The following is an 18,983-nucleotide window of genomic DNA, read 5'->3' on the forward strand; positions in this document are numbered from 1 at the left end:
TTGAGAAACCAATGTGAGTTTGGAACATTGCACAATTTAAATCTATTCTAGTAGAATAGGCCATGACATGGGACCTTTAATAAATAAATGTAATTAAAGTATATGTGTAATGCTAGTACAATGCTTTGGGACCTCAGCGAAGGATGAACCCACATATAAAGTCAACAAACTGTGTGTGCTCATATTAAAGGAACATTTCAGGATCTGACTTTTAATGCACACAATACTTGCTAGTCGGACCAGTTTATTGGTAGTTTCAATATATATACAAAAAAAATTAACTATCACTATCCTAAATGACGGCTTAGATTTGTGTGTTGATCAGAAAAAACATGTGTGTCTAAGTGCGTTTAGTCCCATGAAGTCACTTCACTTGGTATATTCAACCCTAAAACAGCGAGGAATGTAAATATTTTTATGTTTTATAAAATATGTATTTATTGTCCATGGCGTCACATGGTTTGAGATTCTTTAGTTTTGTATCTGCAGGTCAGTAAGACGGGCCGGTAAAATGGTTGGCCTGGGTACAGGAGAGCTTGGAGGAATATCTTTGGAAGGTCTTTTTCACGGTAAAACAGATGTGTACTCTGGCTGACTGCGGCTGCTGCTCTTCAGAAACTACAAACCGTTCAAAGCCACATCTCCATCCTCCATGGGGAGTCTGCCTCATGCTCCAAAGACAGATTATTGACCGGGTATTGTCAGTACTAATCACAGTGTGTGGATGGGATCCCAATATGTGTCGGGAAGAGCAGCGACTTCAGCCATATCTCCACAACAAATGTGAGGAATGCTTTCCTGCATATGCATTTTTAGAACCTATGTAAGGCAGCACAAATGCAAACAGCTCAATCTGAAGAGGTTTCATCAGAGGAAGAGGAACACCTGGAGTTCAGGCGTGTTGTTACAGCAAACATGGGGAAATCTATCAGCCTGCAAAAACACTGCAGTCGTCAGATTTAGACAAAAATATGTAATGTTTGCTTTGCGCTGTAAGTGAGCAGCCTTCCAGAAAGCGGCTCTGTAGCCTGCTCTGCAGCCTCACACCCTGGACGAGACACACAGGCCACAGCGTGTTGTGGCTCTGCGGTTGAATCCGGGTTCTGATCCAGAGCTGTGCACGGCACACAGCTGCTACAGGTTAAGCAGGGATAGAGACAAGAGCCTCCAGTCAGTGTGTGTGTGTGTGTGTGTGTGTGTGTGTGTGTGTGTGTGTGTGTGTGTGTGTGTGTGTGTTTACCTGCAGGGGGCCAGGCTTTGATGTAGCCAGTGCAATGCACCACAGAGTACTGAGCCTCTCCTTCTTTTGAGGGGCCAAGGCCATTCCTGTCCATCAAACACAAACAGAGACATGTTTAGTTATCAGAAACAGTTAAGAAACATGTCGATGCATCCTGTTGCAGTTGCTCCTAGATGTGTTACTATTACTATTTACAAATGTTGGCTCTTTATTTCGTCTTACTTCTAATGGTAACTTCAAGTAGTAACTTCTAAAGCCGCGCTCCCTCTAAACGTTCTTGAAGAGAGAGATTTTGTTTGCTTTTTCCAAAGTAAATTACCGCTGATATTCATTCAAGCTCTGTTTACACCTCTGACAGCTGACTGAGTGAAAGTGGGTTAGCATGGCTGAGCAGCAGCTCTCCCACTGAAATCTGGAGACGGACCCAGAGGATGCTGGGTAAACCAAGGAGACGAAGAAGGAGAGCTGGCTTCAGATTTATGGAGAAAATTAGATATAAGACATGTCTCCCCCTCGCAGCATGGGCAACCCAAGAGCACTGGCTACCCAAGAGCACCCTAACCCTAACACCTACGGACAACCCACTACGCCACACGCCTCCCTTTGTCTTCATCATGAGCCTGAGTCTTCATCATGTATTCACCATGAGCCTGAGTCTTCATCATGTCTTCATCATGAGCCTGAGTCTTCATCATGTCTTCACCATGAGCCTGAGTCTTCATCATGAGCCTGAGTCTTCATCATGTCTTCATCATGAGCCTGAGTCTTCATCATGTCTTCATCATGAGCCTGAGTCTTCATCATGTCTTCACCATGAGCCTGAGTCTTCATCATGAGCCTGAGTCTTCATCATGTCTTCATCATGAGCCTGAGTCTTCATCATGTCTTCACCATGAGCCTGAGTCTTCATCATGTCTTCATCATGTCTTCATCATGAGCCTGAGTCTTCATCATGTCTTCACCATGAGCCTGAGTCTTCATCATGTCTTCATCATGAGCCTGAGTCTTCATCATGTCTTCACCATGAGCCTGAGTCTTCATCATGAGCCTGAGTCTTCATCATGTCTTCATCATGAGCCTGAGTCTTCATCATGTCTTCATCATGAGCCTGAGTCTTCATCATGTCTTCACCATGAGCCTGAGTCTTCATCATGAGCCTGAGTCTTCATCATGTCTTCATCATGAGCCTGAGTCTTCATCATGTCTTCACCATGAGCCTGAGTCTTCATCATGTCTTCATCATGAGCCTGAGTCTTCATCATGTCTTCATCATGAGCCTGAGTCTTCATCATGTCTTCACCATGAGCCTGAGTCTTCATCATGTCTTCATCATGAGCCTGAGTCTTCATCATGAGTCTGAGTCTTCATCATGTCTTCACCATGAGTCTGAGTCTTCATCATGTCTTCACCATGAGCCTGAGTCTTCATCATGTCTTCATCATGAGCCTGAGTCTTCATCATGTCTTCTCCATGAGCCTGAGTCTTCATCATGTCTTCATCATGAGCCTGAGTCTTCATCATATCTTCATCATGAGCCTGAGTCTTCATCATGTCTTCATCATGAGCCTGAGTCTTCATCATGTCTTCATCATGAGCCTGAGTCTTCATCATGTCTTCTCCATGAGCCTGACAGCCCGTCTACACTACAAGCATAAAAAAATCTTGAAGCTGGGCGTGTCTGAGGCTTGGCGATTTCTCGCGCCCAAGGCGACCAACAACCAATCAGGAATCTCCCTCCCGCCCCCGACATACAAAGCAATAGCAATGTTAAAACGAAGTAAACTGGATATAAACTCCCCAAACAAGCGAAAACCTACCAGTTTCACCCACTGTCTCTGCCTCCTCCCTCCATGCCTGGTTCCTCCGGTTTGGATCCCGGTAAATAGTTCTGGTCGTAAAGAACCGGGTGATTTTCTACCGTAATTTCTCGTTTGGAATATGAGGAAATGAACTGCGGTCTGGCTCTCCCAGCTTGCACGCGGTTTGATTGGCTAGCGCTTGTACTGGCGGGATTTGCATAAACGGGATTTTATTGGCTGATGCCAGCTTCGAAAGCATCGGGAGCTCAAGTTTTGATGCTCACGATGCTTGCAAAGCCATGCCATGCTCCCCACAATGCAGTTCGGCGAAGATTCAAAATCTTCTACGTCACCCCATTCAAGTGAATGGGCGAAGCGTTGAAAGCATGTTTCGATGCCTGTAGTGTAGACGGGGCGTGAGTCTTCTCCATGAGCCTGAGTCTTCTCCATGAGCCTGAGTCTTCATCATGAGCCTGAGTCTTCTCCATGAGCCTGAGTCTTCATCATGAGCCTGAGTCTTCATCATGAGCCTGAGTCTTCATCATGAGCCTGAGTCTTCATCATGAGCCTGAGTCTTCATCATGTCTTCTCCATGAGCCTGAGTCTTCTCCATGAGCCTGAGTCTTCATCATGTCTTCTCCATGAGCCTGAGTCTTCATCATGTCTTCTCCATGAGCCTGAGTCTTCATCATGTCTTCTCCATGAGCCTGAGTCTTCATCATGAGCCTGAGTCTTCATCATGAGCCTGAGTCTTCATCATGAGCCTGAGTCTTCTCCATGAGCCCGAGTCTTCATCATGGGCCTGAGTCTTCATCATGGGCCTGAGTCTTCATCATGAGCCTGAGTCTTCACCATGAGCCTGAGTCTTCTCCATGAGCCTGAGTCTTCATCATGAGCCTGAGTCTTCATCATGTCTTCACCATGTGCCTGAGTCTTCTCCATGAGCCTGAGTCTTCATCATGAGCCTGAGTCTTCATCATGAGCCTGATTCTTCATCATGAGCCTGAGTCTTCATCATGTCTTCACCATGTGCCTGAGTCTTCTCCATGAGCCTGAGTCTTCATCATGAGCCTGAGTCTTCATCATGAGCCTGAGTCTTCATCATGTCTTCTCCATGAGCCTGAGTCTTCTCCATGAGCCTGAGTCTTCATCATGTCTTCTCCATGAGCCTGAGTCTTCATCATGAGCCTGAGTCTTCATCATGTCTTCTCCATGAGCCTGAGTCTTCATCATGAGCCTGAGTCTTCACCATGAGCCTGAGTCTTCATCATGAGCCTGAGTCTTCATCATGTCTTCTCCATGAGCCTGAGTCTTCATCATGAGCCTGAGTCTTCATCATGAGCCTGAGTCTTCATCATGTCTTCTCCATGAGCCTGAGTCTTCATCATGAGCCTGAGTCTTCATCATGAGCCTGAGTCTTCATCATGAGCCTGAGTCTTCATCATGTCTTCACCATGAGCCTGAGTCTTCTCCATGAGCCTGAGTCTTCATCATGAGCCTGAGTCTTCATCATGAGCCTGAGTCTTCATCATGTCTTCATTATGATATCATATTTATTTATTTTATTCTAAATGGTGCAACTGTCACAACACTTAATCTCTAGATAGATAAATAAAGCATTTTGAATCAAAAGCAATACATTGTCTCTAAGACTCATCTCTCTCTTCAAGTACCAGCTTTTACAATACCAACAGCTTTGCATTTATATAAAGTGTGATAGCTGTTCTAGTACAGAATAAAGTGTCAATGAAACTAGTAGTGTCGAAAGAAAAATGAACTGCAACATTCTTATTGCATTTTATGACAATATCACAATTACATTCTCAAGATATTCTAGTGGATAACCACCATGGAAATAGAAGCGGTTCCTGTACCTGTATCTCTTCCTCATGTTAGATAGCCGGTTGAGGGAGATGTGGTCCAGGGGAGCACTCCCGCACCTGCACACAGAGACACATGTGGAAGTGACATTCCAGTGGAAACAACACCAGCAAACGGCTGCTAAGCACACTATGAGGCGCACACATACAACTGCTTGACAATACATAAGAACAATGTACTGACACCTCAAATGATGCCCTCTTTACTGAAGATTAAAACATGTTGTTACTTGAAGTCCATTCTCACAGAGTATCTTGCACTGCTCCACTGAGAGCTTGTGTATTAGGTAGGAGACCTGTTGTAGACAACTGTCTTGTGATACTCTTTATTTTTAAAAGTCAAATTCACCTAATTTCACAGAGATTCAGTCTGAATGATGCTATGTGGGGACGATGGGTTTCCCATACATGTTCCACTTCACAATGTCTTTGAGCAGAGCTGTCTGCTGAAGGAGGGAAAGAAGGAAAGAAGGAAAAAAGAAGGAAAGAAGAAAAAAGGAGGACAGGAATGAAGGAAGAAATAGCAGAAGAAACACTCCTTTCTTCATTCTACTTCCTTCCATTGTTTAAGAGGAGGGAGGAAAGAAAGAAAGACAAAAAGAAAGGAAGAAGAATTAAAGGAACGCATGGAGAAAGAAAGAAGGCAGGGAAGATTAGAGAAAGGAAGGAAGGGGGAAATGGGAAAGAAAGAGAAATAAGAAAGGAAAGGAGGGACGAATTAAAGGAATGATTGGAATGGAGAATGGAGCAAACATGGAGGGTAAGAAGGAAAGGAAGGGGAGAAGGCAGGAAGTGAGTGCTTCCAGTTGGACTTCCTCTGGGCCACGGTTCACAGTCTGAGCTGTTTTCTGTTTTCTCTGTCTCATGGCTGAGCGTTACATAAGCCAGCCTGGATCTAATCATGGCTTCCCCGAAACCCTGTCTTCCTCAGACATGTTTACACTACGTGTCACAGAAGTGGTTGTGTTTCGGTTTGCTTGCAGTCTTGTTCAAAGCGTCCCAGCAGCATGTTGTTTAAATTATGCAACGCCTGAAATAGCAACAGAACAGAAGAACATGGCAGTCCAACACAATCCTCACAACATGACACAGTGTGGCTCCGCAGGCCGAGACCTCTGAGAAGGATCCGGACCCAAGAAGGCTAAAGCCACGTGTCATAAGGACAATGGAAAAGGTGTGTATGTTGTCCATGAAGCAGTATGTATTGTGTAGTCATGTGATGTGATGTCCAACAGACGGCAATAGTTATTAGAACAGAAAGCCGGCCTGCTAAAGCCGGTCTCAGGTTTCAGGACTTTTTTACTGATTTCTGCCTGATCTCCGGACATTCAGAGGAGCACCACACGGAAAAAACTGAAAGGTTGACTTTAATTAAATGTATTATGTCGACAGGTTTCACATAACAGTATTAAGTTAGTTGAAAGCAATAATAATACAGTTACATAAACAATATTAGGTTCAACTTAATATTATTGCTTTCAACTAACCTAATGTTCAGTGTTCAGTTATGTTCACATCATGTTTGGTTACTGTCCTATATACATTGGAATTATTTAAAAGCTGTTGTTATTTATCCTAATAATTATAAAGGTGTGCCTTGGAAATATTTCTTTACATAAATTGTGATATAAACCGGCCCGGGGGGCAAAGGGTGTTTACTTTATTCAATTATTAATGTAAATGTGTTACATCAAGGGATAAGGCAGAATACAAATTAAATATTCATTTTCTTTTCTCCCAGCGCAGATCTGACGCCCTAGGCGACCGGCCTAGATCGCCAGTGCCAAAGGCCGGCCCTGCGGCTCCGTTAGCTCCGGCGACCACCACTGGGATAATTGGGTCCCCTTTTAACATTTGCTTCCGTTTAGCATTATGGGTGTCATAGCCAGAGACAATAAAAGTCATACCCAAGGCTGAATCATAAACTAAACTGTATATATATATATATATATATATATATATATTTATTAGGGATGGGAATTTGAAAGCAAATGTATATTCGAATATTCGACCCCCCAAAAAACGTTAACCGTTTAACCGAAATGTACATATCCTATATAAAAAAAATTGGGTAATTTCTTCTTTTTTTTACCCAATATTTTTTCAATAATTTTTGGAAAATAAATAAATATACATGTTCAAATAAGTATAGAAACCAAGTCGAATTTGTCAAATGTATTGAACTGGGGATCACAGTTTGACAGCTATAGGCCTACAGCTTTCATGTGTGGAGGCGATTCACAATCAGCCCAGCTGGAGAGAAGACCCTCTCAGCTGGAACGGAGGTTGCGGGTATAGCAAGGTATAGCATGTGTACGTTTAATTTGGCATAGTTTGACCTCTACACCGCACTCACTAACCTGGTCGAAATATTTCCACGCATTACTCCTTTTTGACGTCATGTCTGTGTAGGACTCTTCTTGGAGTGTAAATAATTACTGGACTATGACTGGTAAGATATGTTGAATACCGGCAAAACTAAATCTCTCCAGTCAAAATGTCTATGTACTTTGCCGCCACACACGGTTGCCAAGCAGCGCTTATTGTTGTTTAGGCTGGCCACTAATGTGTTGCGAGTGTTGACAGGGGGCGGGGGAGCACGCTCATGAACTGTTAGCACTGGAACCTCGCAACGGCTGCGGAGCTCATTTGCGCCACATTTGGGCCTAAGATGAGGTTTGAGTCTGCGTGATCTGCGTGTAGGGAGGGGCAGCAGCCATATAATTGGCTAGAACTAGCTAGATCTGATGGATTCGGACATAAACACGAGTGAAGTATAACCGGACACGAGAGAGAGATCAGCAGCTGCAGCTCTGCCCGCTGTGAGGGACCGGTGAGCGGAGCAAAACACACCTTACGACGTCACCTAACACATTTAGCTATGGCACTGTCGTATATATATATATATACACATTGAATTATTCAATTTGATAATATGTAATTAACTTAGGCATCACTCCCCAAAAAAACCAAAAACAAATTCAGAAAAATATTCATAACTCATATTCGAATACATGAATAATTTTTTGAAACCTGAATAATTTCGAATATTCGAATATTCGATTAATCGTTCCCATCCCTAATATATATATATATATATATATCAAGTACAGTAACTACAACTAGCTAACGTTGTAGCCTAGCAGAGTGGACAAGTTGCTGTTAGCTGACAGTGAGGCACGTACCTGTCCATCAAAGTGACCACGCACTAATTTATGCAAAAACGTTAAGACCTAATATAAATAAAAGGGTCGCTTAGAAAACAATTCACTCACAGATTCATAATCATGAAGGTGGAATCTAACTATACCCCGAATAATTTGTATTGCATCCAGGGGTAGAAACATGTTTTTTTCTGCTGTAAAGTTGGGCATTTTAACATGGGGGTCTATGGGAAGTGATCCTTTCTGCAGTCATCGCCGATCGGCCAATAGATGAACTGCAGTTTGTGGCACTTCCTTATTGGCCTCCTGGCTCTGCCCCAGAGTTTGCCGCTTGGTCTGAACACAGAAGACAACAGGAGTATTTACAACAGCATATAAAAACAAAAATACTGCATGTGGGTGCACACTTATTCTGTTTTACTGTTCCATACATCCCATCAATGTATGAGATTAAGTTAGCTTTATCATCTCAATCAGTGATTAAGTGAATAAAAAAGTTTCTATCAGGTTACTATCAGCCTGTCAGTCATTATTTTTAGAGAGGGGGTGTTTTTCTTTTATTGTGGCCAGCCTAAGGCACACCTGTGCAATAACCATGCCGTCTAATCAGCATCTTGATATGCCACACCTGTGAGGTGGGATGGATTATCTCGGCAAAGGAGAAGTGCTCACTATCACACATTGTTTCAGATTTGTGAACAATATTTGAGAGAAATGGTTATTTTGTGTATGTAGAAAATGTTTTAGATCTTTGAGTTCATCTCATGAAAAATGGGAGGAAAAACAAAAGTGTTGCATTTATATTTTTGTTCAGTGTACAACAGTCCCGACAATATTATCGTTTATTGCAATAATTTCCAGGAAAATGTATCGTCCAACAAAATTAATTATCGTAACAGGCCTAGACACTACAGCAGAGGGAGAACCCCAAAATGCATATTAGGGCCTCTTTAAAGGTGTATATGTGAGCTTGTGTCAGCACTCAGCCAGACATCATTTGTGACACCAATGTACATACCGATGTGTTGGATATTTTAAAGATCACATTTAAGTACTAGATCTCACTTTCTATAAGCTGATATCAGGTATTAATGACTGGGCCAAAAAAACGTGGAACCATTCCAACATTTGTAATATTCAAATCATAAAATATGTTGTATTATAATCTTGATTTTAAACTCATTACTCTAGCCTACTTTTTTGCCCCTGCTAGAATCGTACTTCTTCCCTGCCTCTGACTCATCCTGATAGGTCTGTACAGAATATTATTAATAGTGGGAATAATAGCCTGAACACCACAATCAATCACACATGAAACCCTTTTGTGAGAGCGTCTGCGGGGATAATTAGAAACAGCTCAGCAGGACTCTTCAATGTTCTGTGTAGGCAGCAGCTAAAAGAAACACAACTGTCATTCAAATCTTAGTAAAGGTCTAATGGCTGTCACTGTGTGAGCTGCACACGGTGACATTCTATTCATGTTCACGTTCACACAGTCAGTTGATCTTTGCCGGCCGTCTTTCCTGCAACGGCAGTTTTTCTGTATTTCCTTTCTCCTGTAATATGACTTGATCGCTTTATACTCCGCACACTGAGCTCTGATTGGTCAGCAGGCGGTGCTTTCACTGAGTTGGAACCCAACCTGCTCAGGAGCAGGTTGGGTTTTTGGGCTCTTGGGTTAAACTTGATTCTGATTTAGATTTATCCAAAGCAACTTCCATACATTCAGTACTGTGGGCCGTCCCCAGAGGAGCAACTTGGGGTGAAGTGTCTTGCCACTTCTCACAACGACATGCTGACTGACAGCAGTGGGACTAGAACTTGCTCTTCCCTGATCCGAAGGCGAGTGCACTATCCCACTGAATCACAGCCATCACTAGATGACAAGATAGGCGCTTCAGTTTTCCTTTAAGATCTCCTTTGGCTTAGGAAACACTCATGTACGAAAGGAAAACAACCAATTGTGAAAGAGAAATGCGTATCATGTAAGTTACCATCTGGTACGCCACAGCCAAGGATAAGGGCAGGCTGCAGCGCGTCATCCGCTCTGCAGAGAAGGTGATCGGCTGCAATCTGCCATCCCTCCACGACCTGCAGGCCTCCAGGACCCTGAGGCGGGCAGGGAAGATAGTGGCCGACCCCTCCCACCCTGGACACAAACTGTTCACCCCTCTCCCCTCTGGCAGGAGGCTGCGCTCCATCAGGACCAATACCTCTCGCCACCTGAACAGCTTCTTCCCCTCCGCTACCGGCCTCTTAAACAAGGCCCGGCCCCCCCGCTGACACTTTACCTCTGCCACATCATAGACTATATGCATTACATTAATGCACACAATGTTCATACTCCTTACTGCACATATTCTTATTTCACATGTCATAGTTTATATTCTAAAATTCATTCATAGCATTCTATTTCCATGAAAATTACTGCTTTATTTTTATTGCTATTTAACTATATTTTATTACGGTGTAAAAGACGTTTTGTTTTATATTAGATTTCTTGTTTTTTATATTTTATGTATGCACCATGACATCAAGTCAAATTCCTAGTATGTGCGAACCTACCTGGTAATAAACCTGTTTCTGATCCTGATGAGTGGAGTTCTGAATGGACTGCTCACTGAATCCGTTTAAAAATTGCACATTCATCGGGTCAGAAACACACACACGGTCACACACACCTCATGCGGCAGATGAAGGAGCGTCGGGAGCCCATGCACATCCTCATGGAGGACTGCTGCCCCTCCTTCTTCACGGTCCCTGTCTTCAGGTCCAAAATCCGTCCTGTGAACACAGACAGCAAAACACATTACAACAGAACACATCACAACAGGGCACAGAAACATTACCATGTAGACAGGGAAAGAAGCATGTACGATACCAAAAACTCACGGTACGATAATAGTGCGATAACAAGTCCACGGTACGGTATTTATCGCGATATTGAATAATAAAGGGGGAAAAAAATTATTCAAATTTTTTTTTTCAATAAAACATTTTTTTACTCGGAAAATGTTTCTTTATTACATAATAAATCTGATTTGTACAGCATTTTAGTAGGATAGCAGTATTTTAAAGTGTCAAAAACAAAGTGACAGAAACAGACTGGAACAAGAAAACCAGTGTGTTTGTACCTATAGTACTACCAAACAAAGTAGGCATTTTCTTTGTGCCTCTGCATCTCACAAATAAACAAGGACATTTAATAATCAGACCCCGCAATAAAATAAATCAAGTTTCACTTTAGTTTTTGAAGTAACTCAACTCAAACTCACTAGTCACTCACTCAGCATCATCAGACGGGTTTTTAGGAATATGAGAATGTCCACATTTCCAGGTATTTAGAAGCTGGGATGTTTGGGCATTTACAATATCCCCTGCTCTGGAAAACACTCTCTCGCTTGGTGCTGATGTTGCTGGGACAGCAGTGGTTGCGTTAACCGAATATTTTATTTATCAATGACGGAAAAATCTGAAAGCAGTCTGTCATTTTGACAGATTAGAACAAACTCGGAACAGCGCCAACGTTTCCCCGCAGCGAGGCTCTGGTGTTATGCCGTGTTATGCATGCCCTCCAAAAGGAATTGATATAGTTTCCAAACCGTACTTTGCCGTACAGATCAACACATGTCTGGGAGGTTTTGCTTTACGCTGCGTGCGCTCCCGCGAGGTGCATGCACACACGGCATAAACCCCCCCCCCCGTTGACAGTTCACGAGCGTGCTCTCTCTCTCTCTGTTCAGACCCGACGGGTAATAAGGGATTATGACGGACATTTTACGATCCTGTCTGTCAAAATGACGGACAGCGAAAAAGTCTAACGCCACCTCAGTGGGACGGAGAGATATGCTTTGGCCATGGGTGACAGCAGTGGGTCAAACTGTGCATTGTCTCTCCACCCCTTCAAAAACAATACCGTTTTTGCCAAGAAGGTGAGGCTTATTGACAGGGCGAGATATAAATATACTGTTGGTACTTGTCCATGTCTCTAGGTGTGTAAATGTAGCCCTGTAAATACGATGTCCTTTTGTGTTCTGTTGTTTTATGTTCATGCTGTAACCTACTTGCTGCCATGTTGGACAGGTCTCTCTTGAAAAAGGGATCGATGATCTCAATGGGAACATCTGGTTAAATAAAGGTTTAAAACAAAAAAAAGTATTTAAAAAAAAAAATCGCAGTAGATTTTGTCAGTCTCACGACGGTATTGGGACGTTTATTTACCGCGATATTCGGTATATCGTTACATCCCTAATGTACACATTACTCTTCAAACTGTGAAGAACGAAACCTGCAGAAACAACTGTGTGTTGTGTCAGAGCAGCATCTTTATGAACATATTTAAAATCTGTGATAATCATCTTTGAGGATCAGATATAGAAAGTGTAATTTTGGTTCAAATATAGCCACACTTCAAACATCTTGGTGACAGACTCCAACCAAAAAGGAAGAGAGAAATTACTCATATAACATAAGACCAAATCAAGATTGTGATGAAGTAGGCCAGCCATATTTTCTGCTTTTGTTGCTGCTGTTTGCAGTACATTCGTTCATCCTCACACAATCTTTAAAAACACCAACTCTCAGGTGGTGAACACTGTACTCATTATCAGGACACTTCTTTAAAGATAAACTCAGCATTTGTTTCCCAGTCATGGTTAGATCAACTCAGCGTACGAAATCAGTTTCATAATATCTTCTGGGTAAGGATGAGCAATTTGAGGAAGACATTTCGAGAAGAATTGTGTTAAGTGTTGTGAGAAAAGGAGCTCGTTTTCAGAAATGTGTGATTGATAAAAACTGTAATAAAATGAAAACCAAGAAAACTTTTAGAAGTTCTGTCAGAAGGGACCGGTTTACTTTAGTGTTGGTCATCTGACCAATATGATTTCAATATCAAATGACAATAGATCTGTCCTTCACTCGTGTAATGAATGTATGTAATAATCTGTTGCTGTGTTTTCATTATGTTATGTCTTCAAAACTCCAGACTCGTATGTCAGCTTCTCAAGCATACACGTTCTGTTTCAAACAGAAAGATGGTGATGTGACTGCTGGGAGGCAGGAGGATGAGTCGATGTGATCAACTGTGTGTTGCGTCAGAGCAACATCACAGAACTGGTTTCATTAATTAGTGAGTTTATTTAAGCTAATTAGTTAGAGGCCCTATTTTATCAGTATGTCTGGACTGCACAGCAGTTACAATGGTCAAACTACATTAGAACAGAATTGTCCCCATTTTGTCTTTAATAGTTACTAACATTAGATATTTTAATGAGCTTTGGACCGCAAAACAAAACATTTCCCTGGTTTTCATTTTTAAAATCAATGCAAGTAGTCACCTTAGCTTATTTTGTTATGAGATGTGAATTACTGTTCAATTTAGTTGATGTAATAATCGTTTGGTTTCTTTTACATTAAAAACAAGTTACAATTTTCAAAAGGTCTTGTGTTTTTTATCGGGGGGGAGGCCCTTTTTCCAGTTTAGAGCAATAGCCCCTCCAAATGTCTGTGCACGTCCCTGCCAACTACACACTGTTGTGCTCAATCAAAAGCACTGTTGTCTTCAAATGGGCTTGGTTCTTTATGTAAAGAATTCTGCAGAGAGAGATTCAATTAAAGTCTACAAGAACTACAGTTCATGACCGAAAGAACGAGGTCGCGAATACAAGCAGCCGAGATGGGTTTTCTCCGCAGGGTGGCTGGTGTCTCCCTTAGGGATAAGGTGAGAAGTTCGGTCATCCGGGAGGGACTCGGAGTTGAGCCGCTCCTCCTTCGCGTCGAAAGGAGCCAGTTGAGGTGTTTCGGGCACCTAGTTAGGATGCCACCTGGGCGCCTCCCTAGGGAGGTGTTCCAGGCACGTCCAGCTGGGAAGAGACCAAGGGGTAGGCCTAGGACCAGGTGGAGGGATTATATCTCTTCGCTGGCCTGGGAGCGCCTTGGGATCCCCCAGTCAGAGCTGGTTGATGTCGCCAGGGAAAAGAAAGTTTGGGGCTCTCTGCTGGAACTGCTACCCCCGCGACCCGACCACGGATAAGCGGGAGAAGATGGATGGATGGATGGAAGAACTACAGTGAAATATGCACTACAGCACTGTTGCAATTGTTCTTTCCAAAAATCAAAGAAAATAAAAACACTTATACTTAGGGATGGGTATTGTTAGAATTGTATCGGACCCGATACTGGTGCTGCTTATTGAAAATGTAGGTACTTCAATCCATAGCTTCTGGACAACTCTTCCAGCAGCTCTTGAGGAGGCCTGAACACAGAAGGCTGGTTTCTCTCTGACTTTAGACACCGGGCAAACATATTACATTTATGTACGCTGGTTTAGGTTGTTTATTCACCCAACTTTCCGTGGTGATTTGCGTACGTAAGCAGAGCAGACCCACCAGTGCACGAGTAAATGTTTGGAGGTTCAGAGTTGGGCTAACTCAGGGGTGGGGAACCTCCGGCCCCCGGGCCGTATACGGCCCGCGAGACAATTTGATACGGCCCTCGAGGTAACACACGCAAAAAAGAAAAAAAATTAAGAAATCTAGACCGCAAAATAATTAAACAAGCGAGTGCCTGTTTTTCCTGGCCAAGGCCAGGGTCCTTGAACACAACACGAGCCAAACGTGTCATCACGTGGTATATGTCTCGTCCGACAGGGGTTTAGAGCTGCCGGAGAGCACCAGAACGCCGCTCCGAGCCGGGACTTCACAAATGTCAGTAACCATAAGGAGCCGTACACATGCTGCAGTTTCTGTGTGGCTGTGTCTTTAGTTGAAAGCCCAGTGGCGATCTGTTCATCTGTCATTCTGATCATACAGTCAATAACTGTGTTGTTATTAGCATCTGGTTAGCTAGCTATGCTAACGGATATAAGACGCTTTTTCTCCAATCAGTGAGGTAAAGGCACATTTTTATATGATCATTATAGTTATAAAAAAATAAAAGAATAAAGTAAACGGGTATAAAATACTATATGACTGTAAAAAAAAGTTGTTATTAATAAACAAGAATACAGTTTGAAAGGAGAGTGGTTTGTAAAATATCCATAAAGAAAAAGAAAATCTGCTTCCAGTTCTGTTTCATATGGGTGTTGTTTAGAGATGTATCCATAGATCTACTAATGTTGCTCTCAAAGTGAACCAGATTGATGCTTTTAACTTCAATATTTTAAAAAAAATCTTCCCGTGGGAACATGCCCCCGGACCCCCCTAGAGGAGGCTAGGTCCCCCCCCCACTTAAATCATGTTCACATGGATAGGAAACTAAATTGCACACATCTTGTGTCCATATCTTTCTGTTTTGGTGGTCATGCCACAACTGTGCACGTGCATGCATCTGGATTAAGAGGTTGCTTTTTCTTGGCAAGAAAGGCCAAATGAATGGGCTGTGATTTTAGTATTTTTAAGCAGACGTCAATAATTTGTACGGCCCTCGGAGGATGTTGAAAACATTGAAATGGCCCTTGAGAGGAAAAAGGTTCCCCACCCCTGGGCTAACTTAACTAGTAGAGTAAGCAAGTTAGCTGATTATGCTATGCCAGCATTTGGCTATCGAACATAAACAAACTGGACTCTGTAAATCTGTAACAATAAACTTGGTGACAGCACTCTGACACCCACTCCACTCCTCCACAAAGAACCTGCCAATAGCCCTCAGTTGACTGAATAACAAGTTGTATCCACTTCCCCTAAATCAGGGGTTCCCAAACTTTTTCAGCATGAGACCCAAAACAGAAATGTTGTGGTCCTAAGGGACCCAAGCTAAAAAAATGTCATGATTTTCCATAATATCTATATTTATAAACAAAGAATGCAACACACCATGAATTTAAAATGTAAATGAAAATGTTTATTTAATTATAAAAGTGCTTCGCAGCAATTAGGTTTCTCACCATAACAACCTTCCCTTTGAGCTTGCCCAGAAAAAATAAGGATCAAAGCAGAAAGACGAAACATGGGAAGTGCAGTCAAGTATATAGGTACAAATCAAATTTAAATTATACAATTATCAAATATTAACTTTGTCACTAGCTCAAAAACTATGTACACACCATTTTAAAGTATTTTAAATGAACAAAGAACAAACATGTTGTAAACAGAAAAGGGACAAAACACTAACTATAGGAAGTGCAGTCAAGTGTATACATCACAGGTGAAACCACATTTAAATTATCAGAAGTGCAACATTAAGTTTGTCACTAGGTCAAAAACTATGTACACACATTTTTTAAACACTTTTAAATGAACAGAGCTGTTGTAAAACACTCTGAGAGACAAAGAAACTCTAACACTTGGCAACTGATTAACTTTACTGACTTATTTACAATATTTTCTTATCTGACATGCTAGAAGGGGTATTATATCATATATTGATACATGATATAATATAATAATAACAATGACATCTAATGAGAGCTATGTGGCTGGTTGAAGTTTTCAACCAGCAGCTCTATTCTGGGCTGGGTTTTTGACCGTGCCAATCTGAGGTCATGCTCAGGATTTAGCCTGTTTCTGTATTTGTTTTTCAGGTATGCTAAAGTAGAAAACCCAGATTCACACAAGTATGTGGTGCCAAACTGTATCAATACTTGTACAGCTATCTTAGCCAAGCAGGAGAACTCAGCCTGCTGGGAATGAGCAACCCAAAACTATGCCAAAGGGGTTGTTTCAAACAGCATCTTACTGCCCCTGTTGACCTGCAGTGTGACCAGTGCCTCTAACTCTGCCTGACTGAGACCCAGGTCTTGTGATGGCACAGCTTGGAAGGGAAACTTCACCCACTGAAGGTTTTGAGCTCTCTGTGAGTCAGGGAAGTACCGCTTGAAGTTCTCCTGTAGTTGAGACAAGTGCTCGACTATGTTTTGCTTCACAGAGTCACTCTCACTCAGTGAGAACAGGAAACATTGCCAGTTCTCCTGCAACCAGCTGAGAATGCCACAGACCAAGGCGTGCTTGGAATCCTTGTATTCCATCTTCAAGATCCAATATGCTGTTCTCTTTTCCTTGAAGGCTGGTGTTCAGCATGTTGAGCTTGTTAAAAATGTCCACAAGGTAGGCAAATCTTGCCAACCAGCGCTTGTCCTCAAAATGCTTGACAAGGTTAGCGTTCTCATTTTTCAGGTAAGCCATGACCTGCTCTCTCAGCTCCCACACTCTCTGTAGAACTTTTCCCTTGGAGAGCCACCGTACCTCACAGTGGAAGAGTAGGTGCTCATGCTCTGCCCCCATTTCCTTGCAGAGCTCTCTGAAGAGCCTTGATTGTAGTGGTCGCTTTTTTATTAGATTTACCACTCTAACAACCACATCAAGAACCTCACCTAAGTCCTGCTGCAATGCTTTGCTAGCCAAAGCCTCCCTGTGGATAATGCAGTGTGTTACCTTCACATTTGGGACCACTTTACGTACATGAGCCACAAAACCAGACTTGCACCCAGTCATGCTCCTTGCACCATCGGTGCAACACCCTATACAGTTTTCCCATTCTAATTTCAGTTCTTTCAAATGTGTGTCCACCACTCTGAAGATATCCTCTCCCCTTGTTGTTGTGTGCAGCTGGTCACAGAATAGGAACTCCTCCTTGATATCTTTGCCACTAATGTATCTGGCAAAGACCATTAACTGGGGAATCCCAGCAACATCCACAGACTCGTCTAGCTGCAGTGAAAATTATTTGTGCTGCAGTATTTCCTCTGTGACTGTTTTTTGGATGTCAGCTGACATATCCTTGATTCTGGATGCAACGGTGTTGTTTGAGAGTGGGACAGACTCAATTTTGTTCGCTGCATCCTCACCCAAGACAGAGAGACACACATCTTTAAGACAAGGCTTTATCAGCTGCTCCCCGATGGAATGGGGCTTCTTTGCTTTGGCAATGTGGAGGCTGACTTGATATGATTCCCTCAGTGCCCCTCTGTTCCCTTTGAATGCCTGAAAATAACAGAGAAGATATTAACATTGCTGGGTTATTGGGTGATTTTTAACACCAGCCGGCGTACGCTGTATACCTAATGTGGACCTGGCAACCGCATTTATAGCGCATTACATTACATGTTACTTGTTAGACGCTTTTATCCAAAACGACTTACATACTCAATACTGTGGGGAATCCCCACAGGGGGATTTTGACAGGGTTGTTGCACAAAAGATCCAAGCGCGCACAGAAGAAATCTGAGAGCAGACATTTCACGAGCGCACAGAAACAGCCTGAGTGCGAGGAGAAGGTTTTAAGCTGGAACACAGGAAATCTGAAGCAGCAATATATCTGAGTGCAAGCGTACAGTTTGAGCAGAAGCAGAGCAAATCTAAGCGCAAGCAGGCACTATGAGTGTGAGGACAGGGTCGTTTGAGGGAAAGAAATACATATTCTGAACGTCAAATCAATAAAGTATGCTCTCAAATTTAAAGACCACGCTCTTGAATAAAGATAGGGAATAACCCCCATATGTAGTGTGCTGCATCACACTGCAGCAGTCACGTCCGTGCGGCTGCAGTGAAAAAAGCTTTCTCTCGCTTTCCTTCTCAGACTGCCTGTCACTTTCCCTCTAATCTTCCTGTGGTTATTGTTTCTCTGTTTTTCTCCCGGCCGTTTTAAAAACATTTCAGGCAAGTAAAAGTTGAAACACCGCTCTGTGCCGCTGCAGAATGTAGTGGACTTGCGGGAGCGAGTAGAGGACGCGCAGCTGGCGGTCCGCTCCGGGGCTCAGTCTGCATTTAATCCAACTTTTCATTAACGAAACAATTTCACAACAGACCCTGACAAGCTCACAAACACACAAAACAAATGATTAAAATGAGTGACTTACTTTTCCGCCGTCAAAACACTGCTTCTTGAACGACTCTTCTTTGCAGATGAAAAAAATCCTTCGATTTGTCCCGATGCAGAGGATGTTTTGTTTGGAGATGCCGGT

At 42.7% G+C, this 18,983-nt stretch overlaps 1 protein-coding gene across 2 annotated transcripts in view; it reads right to left on the reverse strand.

Moving 5' to 3' along the window:
- The window catches only part of arnt2 (aryl-hydrocarbon receptor nuclear translocator 2), a 106,994-nt gene that overhangs the window by 43,683 nt on the left and 44,328 nt on the right, over nt 1-18,983 (reverse strand). For both annotated transcript variants that reach the window (XM_034109052.2, XM_034109043.2), the window contains exons 6-8: nt 10,765-10,867; nt 4,914-4,979; nt 1,241-1,326 (exon numbers count right to left, since the gene is read on the reverse strand). In XM_034109052.2, coding sequence (XP_033964943.1) covers nt 1,241-1,326; nt 4,914-4,979; nt 10,765-10,867 — 255 coding nt within the window. The remainder of the gene's footprint in view (nt 1-1,240; nt 1,327-4,913; nt 4,980-10,764; nt 10,868-18,983) is intronic.

Source organism: Pseudochaenichthys georgianus, chromosome 3 (genome assembly GCF_902827115.2).
Source record: "Pseudochaenichthys georgianus chromosome 3, fPseGeo1.2, whole genome shotgun sequence".
In the NCBI taxonomy this organism is placed as follows: Eukaryota; Metazoa; Chordata; class Actinopteri; order Perciformes; family Channichthyidae; genus Pseudochaenichthys; species Pseudochaenichthys georgianus.